This window comes from Protopterus annectens, chromosome 10.part0, assembly GCF_019279795.1.
Source record: "Protopterus annectens isolate FY-2018-M chromosome 10.part0, PAN1.0, whole genome shotgun sequence".
In the NCBI taxonomy this organism is placed as follows: domain Eukaryota; kingdom Metazoa; phylum Chordata; order Ceratodontiformes; family Protopteridae; genus Protopterus; species Protopterus annectens.
The window spans coordinates 31,311,215-31,324,826 of NC_056744.1; the positions used below are offsets into that span (position 1 = coordinate 31,311,215).

Genomic DNA, 13,612 nt, shown 5'->3' on the forward strand with positions numbered 1-13,612 from the left:
ATTTAAAAAATAAAAGAAAAAGTAAAGAGTTTAAGCAGGGGGGTAAGCCCCTCCTGCACCCCCAAACCCCCTGCTACTTAAATATACCAACTCCGAGACTGCACTTCAGTGTGCTACAGTGCGGAAATGGAAAATTTCCCATTTCCTACACTGTAGTGCAATCTTGGAGTTGGTATATTTAAGTAGCGAGGGATGTGGGGGGTCCAGGGGGGCTTGCCCCCTGCTTACACCCTTTAGCTTTTCTTTTTCTTATTTTTTTTTAAATTTTTATGTATATTCAAACTTTTGAAAGTTCGATCACTAAAGTTCGATCTTTAGTGATTCGAACTTTTAAGCATTCAAATATCTAATATAGACCCCTTCATTGGTGGTCGCCGCCACAACCATGGCATCAACTGCTACACCTTTTGTCAAAATTGTTTGTCTTTGGGGGCTTTAATGTATTTATTTGGCCTCCTAGGAGTAGTTTTTATGGAGTCTGGGGTCTCCCAAGCCGTCTGATAGATTAACTCAATAAGCTCATTGGAAGGAGGGGTCACCCAAGAGGTTGAAGGGTGAAACCCAAATGCCTTCAGGTACACCAACTCCTCAGCTGAAGGGGTTGTGGACTGCCAGTCACCTCTCTGAGTTAAAATTTCCAGGATGTCTCCAAAGGAGAAATCTTCAGGAAGTGACCATGGGGACCCTTCTGCTTCATCAAGATCGGTGACCGAAGTGATAAACTCCTCCGGGGAGTCAAGATGCTTCCTCTTACAGGTCCTCTTCTGAGGGACCTCCTCAGTGGAATATTCTAGATAGGTTTCAGAGGAGGAGGGAGTCCCCTGTTAGATATCCTGTGGCCTGGGGTCTCTGCAGTCCCTTGGACAGGGTATGTGAGAGGCCAAAAACACATGCACAGAGTTGGTATGAAGATCCAAAGGGGACTGTGTCTGACACTGGCAAGTAATCAGCTCCCTCTTCATGACTTCAAAAGCTGTCTGCCCCTGCTCTGAAGAAATCCAAAGATCAGACAAAAGAGTTGTCGGAGCTGAAGGCATCTCCATGGCAGAAGATAGAAGTTCCAAAGCAGAGGTAGGAGCCAAACTTACCTGCACCGAAGCCTCCAGAGGCAGGGCTGGATCCAGAGAGAGCCAAACCAGCTCCTTGAATCCAAACAGAGAGTGTTTACTCCCAAAGATTTCCTGCTCCAACTGGGTGGAAACAGTCAGGAGAGTTATCGGATCCAAGGAATGTATGGGTTTTCGATCCGATACAGACACTAGCTGGATGTTGGAATCTTCCAGCTCCGAAACCAAAGGATGGATTGGAGAAGGAGCAGGTGCCGAGGGAGAAGACTGTAATTTATCTGATACCTGTGTTTGGATCCAATAGCAATTTGGCCAAGGATGGTGTCTTCAGTAGCCTTTGCACCACCCTATCCACATCTTCGTTGGAGAGACGTCTGGTCATCTGGGTGGAGAGGGTAGGAGATCTTGACCTTGTTAAGAAAGGTGAAGGGAGATGAGAAGGAATAATTTTCAAGGAAGGAGATTGGCTCCAATACTTAAATTCAGTGGGCAAAGTCAACACTGAAGCTGAAGATTCAGATAAGGTAGACTTTGAAGCTGTAGGTTGTGATTGCTCCGAGGGAGTCTTGGATGGTTCAGTTGGAGATGACACTTTAGTTACTTTCTGCTTTGGCTTTGAAGAAGATCATTTTAAAGACTTCTCTGATTTTGGTGAAGAAGACTCGATTATTATAGCTCCAGAAAATGGAGTTTTTAACAACCCCTTTAGAATAAACTTGTTCTTGTGCTCCATGAGTGCTTTCTGGTTAAAACCATGGCAAATTGAACAGGAGTCTTGCAGATGAAGAGGTCCCAAACAATACACATATAAAGTGTGCGAGTCACTAAAGGGCATCGTTTTCCACATTGCTCACACTTTTTGAAGCCAAGAGGCTTCCCTTCTTTTTGAGACATATTTGAGAAAGTAAGAAAAGACACACTTACACTTATAGAAGAAAGGACCTCTAACAGAAACAGGACAGGTTAGGGAAGGGGAAGTTTTTTTTTTTAATTAATCATCCTCTAAGTTAAAGGGATGAAAGGAGAGAAAGGAACAGCAATAAGGGGTAAGGAAATATCCTCTAACTAAAACAGATGTTAGTTAGATACCCTCTAACTTAAATGGATGCTAACAACCGAAAGTAAGATGTAAAAGCACTAAAAAAGCCTATCACACACTAAAGGTTTATAAACTGGTCTAAAAGTAAAAAACATTGAGAAAAGAATAATTAAGAGAAAGTACAAGAAACCAATTTATAAACACTCAGACCGGAGCTTGCTAGTAGAATCTCCTTTTTCCTAGAGCAGCAAACAAGATCTGGGGAAGCTAGGGGGTTATAGGTTCATAGGTTGGTGCTAGGCTATCGGCCCTAGGGCCTATACAAGCCTAGCCATAACAATTCCCTGGCTATTTCTTCCCACACTATTTACTTCCCTGGACCCCTGTCTAGCAGGGTGACTGACATGATCCCCAGGGTGAATTTCCTGTCTCCCATCCAGTCGTCAAGGTTCCTTTTGAAGAGGGCCAAAGAGGTGCTCTGCTTGACATGTATGGGCAGTCTATTCCAGAGTCTGGGGAGTCTCTGGGTCAGGAACCTATCCCTGCAGCACGTTTTGTTTATTGTGATGACAAGGTTTAGATCCCTGGAGCATGTGGCTCTCAGGGATTGGGATTTCTTTAAGTGTAGCATGCCCAACAGCTCTGGGTTTGACACGGCCTTGTATATTAAGCAGAGATCGCCTCGGAGTAGACGATATGTGGCAGAGTATAGCTGGAGTTTTTTAAAGCTGTCAGCATAGGGCATCTACTTTAGGCCTGTGATTCTTTTAGTGAGTTATTTCTGCGGCCTTTCCAGTTGTTGCAGATGTCTTGAGAGGTACATACCAAATGGGGCATTGTATTCTATAATGGGTCTAATGAGGGATGAGTATAGTGAGAAAAGCCCTTAGTGATGAGGTGTGCCACATAGAAGGATTTCCTGACTGTTGTGGCAATGTGGTTATTGAAGGTGAGACCACTGTCCACCTGTGTCCCTAAGTCTCTTATCACACTTTCAGTGTTTAGTGTACTGCCACCTATGTGGTAATTCACGGGTACATGTTTTTCCTAAAGGGGATAACTATATATTTCTTGGCATTGAGCTTGAGCCCATGGCTCTGGCACCAAGCATCTGTTTCTGTAAGGCCCTTTTGTAGAGTATCCAAATCATTTAGGGATTCAATAATGGCTCCCAGTTTGCAGTCATCTGCAACCTTTGTTAGCCAGAGTAGCTTAGTGTTGGCCTGTACTTCAGAGAAGTAGATGCCAAACAAGAGAGGTCCCAGGACTGAATCCTGAGGTACTCCACTTATCACTTGTCTGGAGCTGGATTTGGAGTCAGCTACTTTTACAGTGTGGGTTCTGTCAGTAAGCCAGTTGGCAACCCATCGAGTGATGTAGGGATTAATGCCCAGCTTAGTAAGTTTATTTATAATTCCAGAGTGGGGGATGGTGTCAAAGGCTTGGCGAGGTCCAGACAGGCTGTCCTTACCCTTGTCCTCGGCTCTGGAGACTGATTTGAAGAAGTCAGTCAGGTTCAGGAGACAAGATCATCCCTTCACGAACCCAAACTGGGTGCGGTCCAGTGTTTTAAGGTTGCCATTATCTTTGTTTCCATGATAATACATTCCATGTCCTTGCAGATCAGGCTCGTCAGACTGATGGGGCGGTAGTTCCCAGGATCCAAGGTGGATCCCCCTTTGTGGAGTAGGATAACTTTAGCTGTGTGCCACTCTGTGGGCACGAAGTCTGAGGTGAGGGTATAATTAAACATGACACTTAGGTGAGGTGCCAGTTCATTTTGTAGTTCATGTAGTACACAGCCCGGGATGTCATCTGGTCCCATGGATGCAGTATTCTTAGCTTTGGAGAGTGCGTTTTTTACGTGTGGCTATTATTACCAGAATTTGGCAATCTTCCGGTATTGAGATGGGCCATTTTGTGAGTGAGAGGGGGTGAAGTTGGCACTGAATCGATCTGCCAGGATATTGGCAATATCCTTGGGATCAGTATATTTAATGCCATTCTGTTGTAGCTCAGAGCAGATCTGAGCATTGCCATTTAGATTCTTGACATAGTTATAGAATGCCTTGTGGTTGTCTTTGGAATCTTTGGCAATTTTATTTTCGTAACTAGCTTTGGAGGATTTTATGAGGGATCTCAGCTTCTTACTGAGGCTGGTAAGGGAGTTTTTTGCATCCTGGGATTTTCCTCTTTTCTGCAACAGTTTCTTCCTTTTGTTGTAAAGTTTGTTTATGGCAGGGGACCACCAGATTGGCTTCTTTTTTTGGAGGAGAGCATCTTGGGTCTATTTGGGATGGCACAATTCATGCAAGAGTGGAAGTGCTCGTACAGTGCCTTACTGCAGGACTCAGCAGTCAAACTTTCAGTTCCTGTCTGCATGGGTGTCATGAAGATTATAACTTCTGACTTGAGTAGCATGAAGTTGGCTTTGGAGAAGTTTTTTATGGAGGTTTCCTTACTGGGGTGTGGGGGTGGGATGTGGATGTTAAGGGTGATTTGCTTATAGTCAGCCCTGACCAACGAGGGGGGTGACCATAGGTGTGGACCATCGATTTCCCATGTTGGTAATGACCAGGTCTAGGATATTGGAGCCCCTGGTGGGACTATGGATTAGTTGATCCAGGGCGATGGAATTTATGAATTCCAAGAACCGTTGGGCAAAGGTGTTGGTACACGAGTAGTCCCAGTTAATGGCAGGGTACTTGAAATCACCCAGTATTAGGGTGTTTGTTATGTGTAAAGAAGGATGCCCACAAGCTTTGCTGAAGACCTAGAACTTCTGGAAAAGCCGAGACAGATCCAATGTATTGGATGCGAACCATCCGTGAGAATAAAGGTGAAATTGACAACATCACATTATTAGTTTAAGCTGTATTTGTGCTTTTTGTGTTTCACTGGAGTGAGTTAAATAGATTAAATTGATATTTGCCATAGATATATTATTTCTCCATCACAGAATAAATTTTAAATTGGGGGAAATCCTCTATTAATAAACCATTAGTCAACAACCTATTTATGTACTATTAAGACAAAGCAGAGTGTCACATGATTTGAAACTAAACTGTGAGTACGTAGCCAAAGCAATGTGCTTCCTTTATTGTACTAGAGGCCGCAAGGTAGTTGAATATGTCAATACCATGAAAGGAACACATCTGCATTTTATAGATCCAAATAATGAAATGCAACTCATATTGGAAATCCTAGTGAAAGAAATCACCATCTGCTATCAGTGCTCTTCAACACATGCTATATAAATAATCTCCAAATCCCCCCCCACACACACACATGCATACGCACACACACACACACACACACATACACACACACACACACACACACACACACACACACACACACACACACACACTCCTTTTCCTCTGCAGCCTGTCCATTTACTGCTGCAAATTTTCTGTATTCGTGGCTTAGATTAAAGAATGTTAACAGGTGTCAAAAGATGCCTGACAACTGCCTTATTTCTTGCTGTTTGGCAGCTTCTGAATGGAAATATGTATATTCTTAATCACACAATGACACAGCTAGAGAAAGATGAAGGACTAGTTGGTTCATAGGTTGGTGCTAGGTTATCAGCCCTAGGGCCTATACAAGCTTAGCCATAACAATTACCTGGATATTTCTTCCCACGATATTTACTTCCCTGGACCCCTGTCTAGCAGGGTGAATGACGTGATCCCCGGGGAGAATTTCCTTTCTCCCATCCAATCGTCAAGGTTCCTTTTGAAGAGGGCCAAGGAGGTGCTCTGCTTGACATGTATGGGCAGTCTATTCCAGGGTCTGGGGAGTCTCTGGGTCAGGAACCTATCCCATCAGCATGTTTTGTTCATTGTGATGACAAGGTTTAAATCCTGGAGAGGGTGACTCTGAGGGATTGGGTGGTCTCTGAAAAATAAAAGCAGGAGTGCTGCCAGTGCCTGGAACTTGGTCTGCCTCACAAAAACTAAACTTAGTCAGTTTTCTTCTCAGTTCTTTGGGAGTGTGTGCAGCTGTTTAGATGTACTGTAAGCACAGAATGTTATTGCTACTTTATACACAACTGAAAAATACATACGAAAACATTGGCCATAATATATAAAACAAGTAATCTACATGGTATACCCGAAGTCTCAAAACAACCCACTTAAGTGTAGTGGGTTCAAAAATAAAACAGTGTAAGAAACTTCTCTGTGTGGAAGATTTTCAGTCCATATATTTCTAGTTAATCACTGCATAATAATCAGATCAGACAATAGTAGTAGAAGTAGCGAACGTAAACTTGTCTTAAGTCAAAACAAAAGAAAACAAAAAATAATAATAGAAAATATATAATTGTACAGCATTACTAAGTATTCGAAAGTAATCCAAGTAAGGCAGGCAGTCTGTTTCCAGTCGGAAATCCTTTATTAAGTACACAGACAAGCGATCCAAGTAAAACAAAAATAGAGTAATAATTTCCTCACAAGCTTTATATATATATATATATATATATATATATATATATATATATATATATATATATATATATATATATACACTTTTTATCAGGCATGGGAGTGGTTTATTGTGCTGTAAAAGAAAGTGTTATTGGTACACATGTTATTCACATCCCTTCCCCCCTCATTGTGACATTCAAGTTGGTCCTGCCCTATACAGACTGCCTGTCTTTCTTGGATTACTTTCGAATATTTAGTAATGCAGTACAATTATATATTTTCTATTATTATTTTTTGTTTTCTTTTGTTTTGACTTAAGACGAGTTTACGGTCGCTACTTCTACTACTATTGTCTGATCTGATTAATATACAGTGATTAACTAGAAATATATGGACTGAAAATCTTCCACACAGAGAAGTTTCTTACATTGTTTTGGCCATAATATATACTAACACATTCAACTGCTGGAGATTTTTTACAGTTACCCTGTATGAAGATAATGCAAACAGTTTTACTTTAAAACATGTTCTAAGTAATTGCCCCTAGCAAGTATATGTTAAGTTGTCCTGTGTTTTCACCACATCCTGTGCAATAATAATGCAGGCATTTGAATTCTCAATAGCTGGATCTTTAATTGTAAAAATTCAAGACTCACTGTTTATACCTTTCTAAAATATAACTTTCCTCTAATATTTATTGTGAAGATAATGCAAATGTTTGAACTCGGACTAGCTGTATCTTTATAACAATTCAAAACTCTTGTCTTGCATACTTCTCAAATGCAACATTCACTGTGGATACAAAAGGAAGCCACTGAACCATGTGTAGTTTGCTTGATCGTCATAAATTTGTCTATTTTCAAACAGACGCATATAAACATTGTCTCCCACGTCGAGTTCTAGAATAACTGTGTTACTGTAGCTGTCATTGACATCATTGGTGTCAGAATCCCAGGAAGATGTTACTTGGGAACCATTTCTCATAAGACTGGCAGCCACTTTACCAGCACTACTTCGAAATAATGTATAGCTGAAGCAGTACACGCCTCGGATGAGAGCTGTAAATATACCTGCATTTAAAGAAAAAGCACACATTACAAAAAGAGTTATAAAAAAAATAAGAATCAGTCCATAAGCTTTGCTTTTGTAACAGTCATATAGTTATGAAACAAGACTAATAACAAGGAAGTACTAGGAGTTATTAAAATAAGTATATTCAGTAATTACAAAATATTGTTGGACTGATTCAAAAGATGTTTACTACAGCTTTTTTTGACGTTATTAGGTTAATATTTGTACCTGCATGGAATGTGTTTAAACAGAATATTTTGTATCATTACACAGCTTTCAGTTAAGTGAAACTGTATAATTTTCAAATTAAAATTGACCTGTATTTTGAGCCTTTTCCATAAACATTTCAGCTGTTTTAGTTTACGTGGAAATACATGGTTTTATTTATTTAATATGTGATTGATCATTTATGTTTAGTTTTGATTCCTACTTGACAAGTGCTATGCCATTTTATGTTTGGCTTGAAGCTGAAATCAGTAGTAACAGGATATAATTAAGTAAAAGGAAAAAAAGTAATTTCAAGGAACACAAAATGATGATGGTTACAATCCACAGCAGAGACCACCCAGTATAAATGTGAAAATAGTACATTTGAAGGAGTACATTTAGTATGAGCCAAGGTAACAAAATTTGTTTGCAAATTTAGTATGAGCCAATGTAATAAAATTTGTTTTCAAAAACCAAGGGGCATACAGAAAGCCAGAAAGAAAGAGAGAGAGAGAGATTTTAAATTATAGGGTAGAAATATGTGTTTAATAAAGACAGTGAACATAACAAGGTTAATGTCTCTGAGGTGACTTTTCAATTGCAAGTTGGTGTGGCAAGGAAGAAATGTAATAAAAAGCAAGGAGGTAGCTCCATTCATGCTTTAGGTATGTACGAGACTACAGAGACTGGTGACTTAACATAACAAGAAAGTGACATTCTGGGTGGAAAGGAGAAAGGACAGAGAATGAAAGTTAAGATCCAGTGTACTAAATAAGCCAGAGATAAAAAGGTGCAAAATTGTTAGATATGAAGTTGGAATTTCTTCCCTGTTCTCTGATAATAAACACTAGATATCTAAAGGTAGAGCTGTAATCTCAGATTTAGAATGTAAAATCTACTCCGAGGTGCTAATTGAGAAAAGGTGTATATGAGTGTAAAAGCAGGAGGAAGAGAATTTTCAGCACACTAGATTAGATTTAATGGGTTAAAATAACCGGTCTGGGAGGTTTGTGGCAGCATGACATTAACTCATGAAAAGAAAGAGAAGTTCAAGAAAGCTTTAAAGAGTCCTAAAATGGCAAGCACTCTCTTGCATGGGGGGGGGGGGGGGGGGCAATTATCCAGTCTGTGTTAGTAAATGATGTAGTAGAATCAAAAGGGGAGTAGAAGAAATGCATGATACCAAATGTGTTGACTAGTTATTAATGATACCAAACATGCTGCCTATGTATTAATGATACCAAACGTGTTGCCTAGGTATTAATGATACCAAACGTGTTGCCTAGATATTAATGAAACCAAACATGCTGCTTATGTATTAACGATACCAAATGTGTTGCCTAGGTATTAACGATACCAAACATGTTGCCTAGATATTAATGATACCAAACATGCTGCCTATGTATTAACGATACCAAACGTGTTGCCTAGGTATTAACGATACCAAACATGTTGCCTAGATGTTAATGATACCAAACATGCTGCCTATGTATTAACAATACCAAATGTGTTGCCTAGGTATTAACGATACCAAACATGTTGCCTAGATGTTAATGATACCAAACATGTTGCCTAGATGTTAATGATACCAAACATGTTGCCTATGTATTAACGATACCAAACGTGTTGCCTAGGTATTAACGATATCAAACGTGTTGCCTAAATATTAATGATACCAAACATGCTGCCTAAGTATTAACAATACCAAACATGTTGCCTAGATATTAATGATACCAAACATGCTGCTTAGGTATTAATGATACCAAACATGTTGCCTAGGTATTAACAATACCAAACGTGTTGCCTAGGTATTAACAATACCAAACGTGTTGCCTAGATATTAATGATACCAAACATGCTGCTTAGGTATTAATGATACCAAACATGTTGCCTAGGTATTAACGATACCAAATGTGTTGCCTAGGTATTAATGGTAGCAAGCGTGCTGCTTAGGTATTAGGAGTGGATTGCAAATTGATATCAATACCAAGGTGGTTATGGAAAGTTTGTAGGAGGAAAACAGGAGCCAAAAGTGTGCATCAGTCATCAGTCTGATGTAAATCTCATATTCATATTATCCTAGGTTAAACTTTTAACCTTAAGGATATCAAACTGAAGTTGAGAGTTAAGGGATTAAGTAATGAGTTAAAATCTTTAGAGAACAGGGCAATAGTTCAAAACAGCGATTCTAGCCTTAAGAAAGTAGATGAAGATTGTGTACAAAGAAGGGGAAAAAAGATGATTGAAGTTTCTGAATACCTTATGTTGATAAGCATAGGTGGCTTAAAATAACCTGCCCAGTGGCAATTTTCTTCTGCTTGTGAAGTATTATTCAAAAAGAGAGAAAGACAGCAAGACAAAAAAAAAAAAAAAAAAACAAAACAAAACAAAAACAGCGTACCGCATGCCCAATTAAATATATATAACTGTCACAGTACAATGGAAAGACTGGACTATTGCTTTCGATCAAGAAATCTAATTGCTGTTGACCTGCAGAAATAGGGATATCAAGGAGAGCTTGAGTACTGAATATGTAAAATGGTTTCTAAGCATACGTTCACAAGTGGTTTAAAATGAAAGAAGACCATAGACTATGCCTTTAGGACTTCTGAAACTGGGTAGGAGGTAAAGTAATCTTATGAATTTAAGGAGGCTCTTTTTACTAGAACTTAGTGGACCAATACAACAATGTGTTTTGTTAGCTCACAAGCAGACTGCACTCTTTAAAGCCTTCATCACCATTTTGGGAATATAGAAGGAACATAGTCAGATTCAGGGCCCTGTGATTTTTAAACATCCTTAGAAATGTCAGTTGTAGAATGTAAAATCATCTATGGGGTGTTAGCTAAGGAAAGGGGTAATGTAAAACTAGGAGGAAGAGGTTGTCAGCTCACTAGATTAGATTTAATGGGCTTATTTTTGAAATGATGGAACTTGCAATGCTGAGTCCTAAAACAGCAAGAAAAAAAGATCAAAAATATAAGAAAAGAATAAACATGCAACATTGCTCTTCCCTTTAAACTTGTTTTTTTTTCATGGAGGCAATCTCCCATATGATCCTGATATGGAGGAAAAGCACCCATACCTCAGAGAAAAGGGAATAGTAAGAGAAAAGGCAATCTTGGATTTGATATGTGTAAATCCAGATTTTTGGTTGTTCAGTCTCCACATTCTGGGACTCGACAATGTGAGTCTCACCATTTCACATGGTTACCAATTTAAAGCCATGCAGGTTTATAGATGTGCAATTGGAGGAGGTTTGCATAGGAAAGCTTTTACACAAAAGAGAGAAAAAAAGAGAAAAACAAACTGAGGACTTGGATATAGGTCTATTATCACAAGAAGGGTGCTATTACAAATGTCAGATTCTACTGTATATATGCAGACTTACATTCACAAACATTTCTGAGAGTATGGCTAATGTCCGAGTTATTATTTTACTCCAGTAACCTTGAGGCTGTCTGTGACAGAACCAAAAAGCATGATCAGAGTCAAGGTGCAGCCAGCAAATGTGAACAGTAGATGGTCATCACTTATTTGGTGAGCAGGATAACTTGCCTGCAGTGCATATGATACTGTCCATTATTTAAATTATAGGAAGAGATTAAAGGGACTTATCTTGTTTGATGTATGCTATAAGAATTTTATACTTTTTTGGTCTACATTGCAACTAGTGGGGCAGCCGTGGTGGTGCAGCGGTTAGCATTGCCACCTCACAGCAAAAGGTTCTTTGGTTCAATCCTCGCCTGGGATGGCTTCTGTGTGGAGTCTGCATGTCCTCCCTGTGGTCGTGTAGGTTTCCTCCCACATCCCAAAGACATGCTGTAGGTGGATTGGACAATCTAAATTGGCCCTAAGCATGAGTGCATGTGTGTGTGTGCTTTCGGTGGAAGGTTGGGCACCAGGCTGGCAACTCAACACCATAAAACTCCACTGCCAATCATGAGCGGACAGGTGATCCACTGTGGTGACCCCTAACTGGGAAAAGCCAAAAGAAGAAGAAGGTCTACATTGCAACTAGTGAAATATATTTACTTTAGTATCTTGGTCTGATGAGATTTGATACCTGTTATAACTTAAGGTGGTATACAGGTTACAGCTACATAAAAATAGTTGAACTGGCTAGCTGTTGCAACACTGAGATGTCCATCTATGCTGCTGGTGCCTTGGGTAGTGCAAGTAGATGAAGCTGCTTGAAGGTATAGCTACCTTGTACACATTGAAACAGCCATTCACCAGCTCTCTTATGTCAGAAGAATGGTATGGGAGTTAGCCGTAATTTAAGCTCTGAGGGAGAACATGGTTCCTACAATTACAGCTTCATTTGGCAGGGGAATGGGCTTGTAAAATTGTGCACTGTATGTACCATGACATAATTAAACTCATGACATCATTAATCATCACTTCCTGTGATAGGAATATTAAATGACAGTTGTAGAATGATGGAATATATAAAATGCATCATCCTCTGAGAATATGGAAGGCCCAACCAACAAAGTGAAGTGTTCATGTTGAGTTATTGAAGGCAGTTTCACCAAACACAAAAACACTGACAAATCTTCATTGAAACTACCTTCAGTGACCATCCTAAGGAAACTGTTTGTGGGGCAATCCTCCCCCTGCTCACCCATGTGGTGGGATACCCCCCAACTTATATATACTAATTCTGGGGTCACACAACACTAGAGAAAAATGCATAACTCCACTGTCACTGAATGTAGTTTTGCAGAACTTACTTTGATCATTTTACAGTCTCTGAAACTATCTTAAGAGACCTAACGTGCTCCCAAAAGTGAATATCCTAGAACACAATTAAGGAGTAACTAGGGCACTTGGGAACAAAAGTATAGGTGATATGGAAACCAGAACCATAACAAGTGATTGGTGAATCTCAGAAACATGGGAAAATGACAAGTTAACAGTAGTGCCCAAATTGTGCTACCATGTATGCAAACAACTGTATTAATGCAGGAAATATTACTGTTCTTTTAAAGAAAAACGTATGAAAAATGAACTAACTGTACTGAAAGTGTTTCAAATTAAAAAATGTGTACATAAGTGTTTAAAACATAAAAGTAAAACAAGTCGTATTATACTTTCCTTTTTAGCAAAAAATGTAATGTGTAAATGAAAAAATTAGAAATGTTATAAGACTGCAATTTCCACTGTGAAAGGTATTTCAGCTTAGAGAAGCAACTAAAAGTTGTTTGAATATTCTGGCTACATCTCATGGTAATACCTTATTTGTAAATTGTACAGAGTTTATTCATGCCTCCCTCTACAAGTATGTAACTGTGGAAACAGGATGGTATCTTGTAAATTTCAAACTAAAGCTACACAAAATCCTGTTTGAGGACTATATGTGTAGCAGAACTAGGTGTTAATTCAGAATAACACAAGTAAAAAAGCTACATGAGATACTGTTTTTGGGATGATACTCTTGAGGACAGAAATCAAGTTTTACTTCTAAGGACTCTGAAGTTCAAGATCGGACATATAAGCCAGAAACATTAAAGACAGAGCTTTGCCAGAAACAGAGAGGTTTTCAGCTTACATGATATTTTTTCTTAACAGTATCTGTCATTTTGAATACTTTATTTTCAATTTTTTATGTAAGCATTTCAATGTTTGTGTATTCCTTTGGAAAATAAATCACTGTAAACTAATGATTTGAAACAGTTTAGGGATGAATTTCAAAATTAACACCAATTCTAGGATGACAGATTTGAAAGAAAGCAGCACAAATTCAACTTTCAGTGTAAAGGTCCAAAAAGACACTGTCTACATACACATAAGCA

The 13,612-nt window shown here is 39.1% G+C and overlaps 1 protein-coding gene across 1 annotated transcript in view; it reads right to left on the reverse strand.

Annotated features, from left to right (window-relative positions):
- Positions 1–7,143: 7,143 nt before the first annotated feature.
- Positions 7,144–13,612, reverse strand: part of LOC122812923 (complement C1q-like protein 2) — a 100,147-nt gene continuing 93,678 nt past the window's right edge. The window contains exon 3 of the mRNA XM_044084981.1: positions 7,144–7,606. Coding sequence (XP_043940916.1) covers positions 7,326–7,606 — 281 coding nt within the window. The 3' untranslated portion in view covers positions 7,144–7,325. The remainder of the gene's footprint in view (positions 7,607–13,612) is intronic.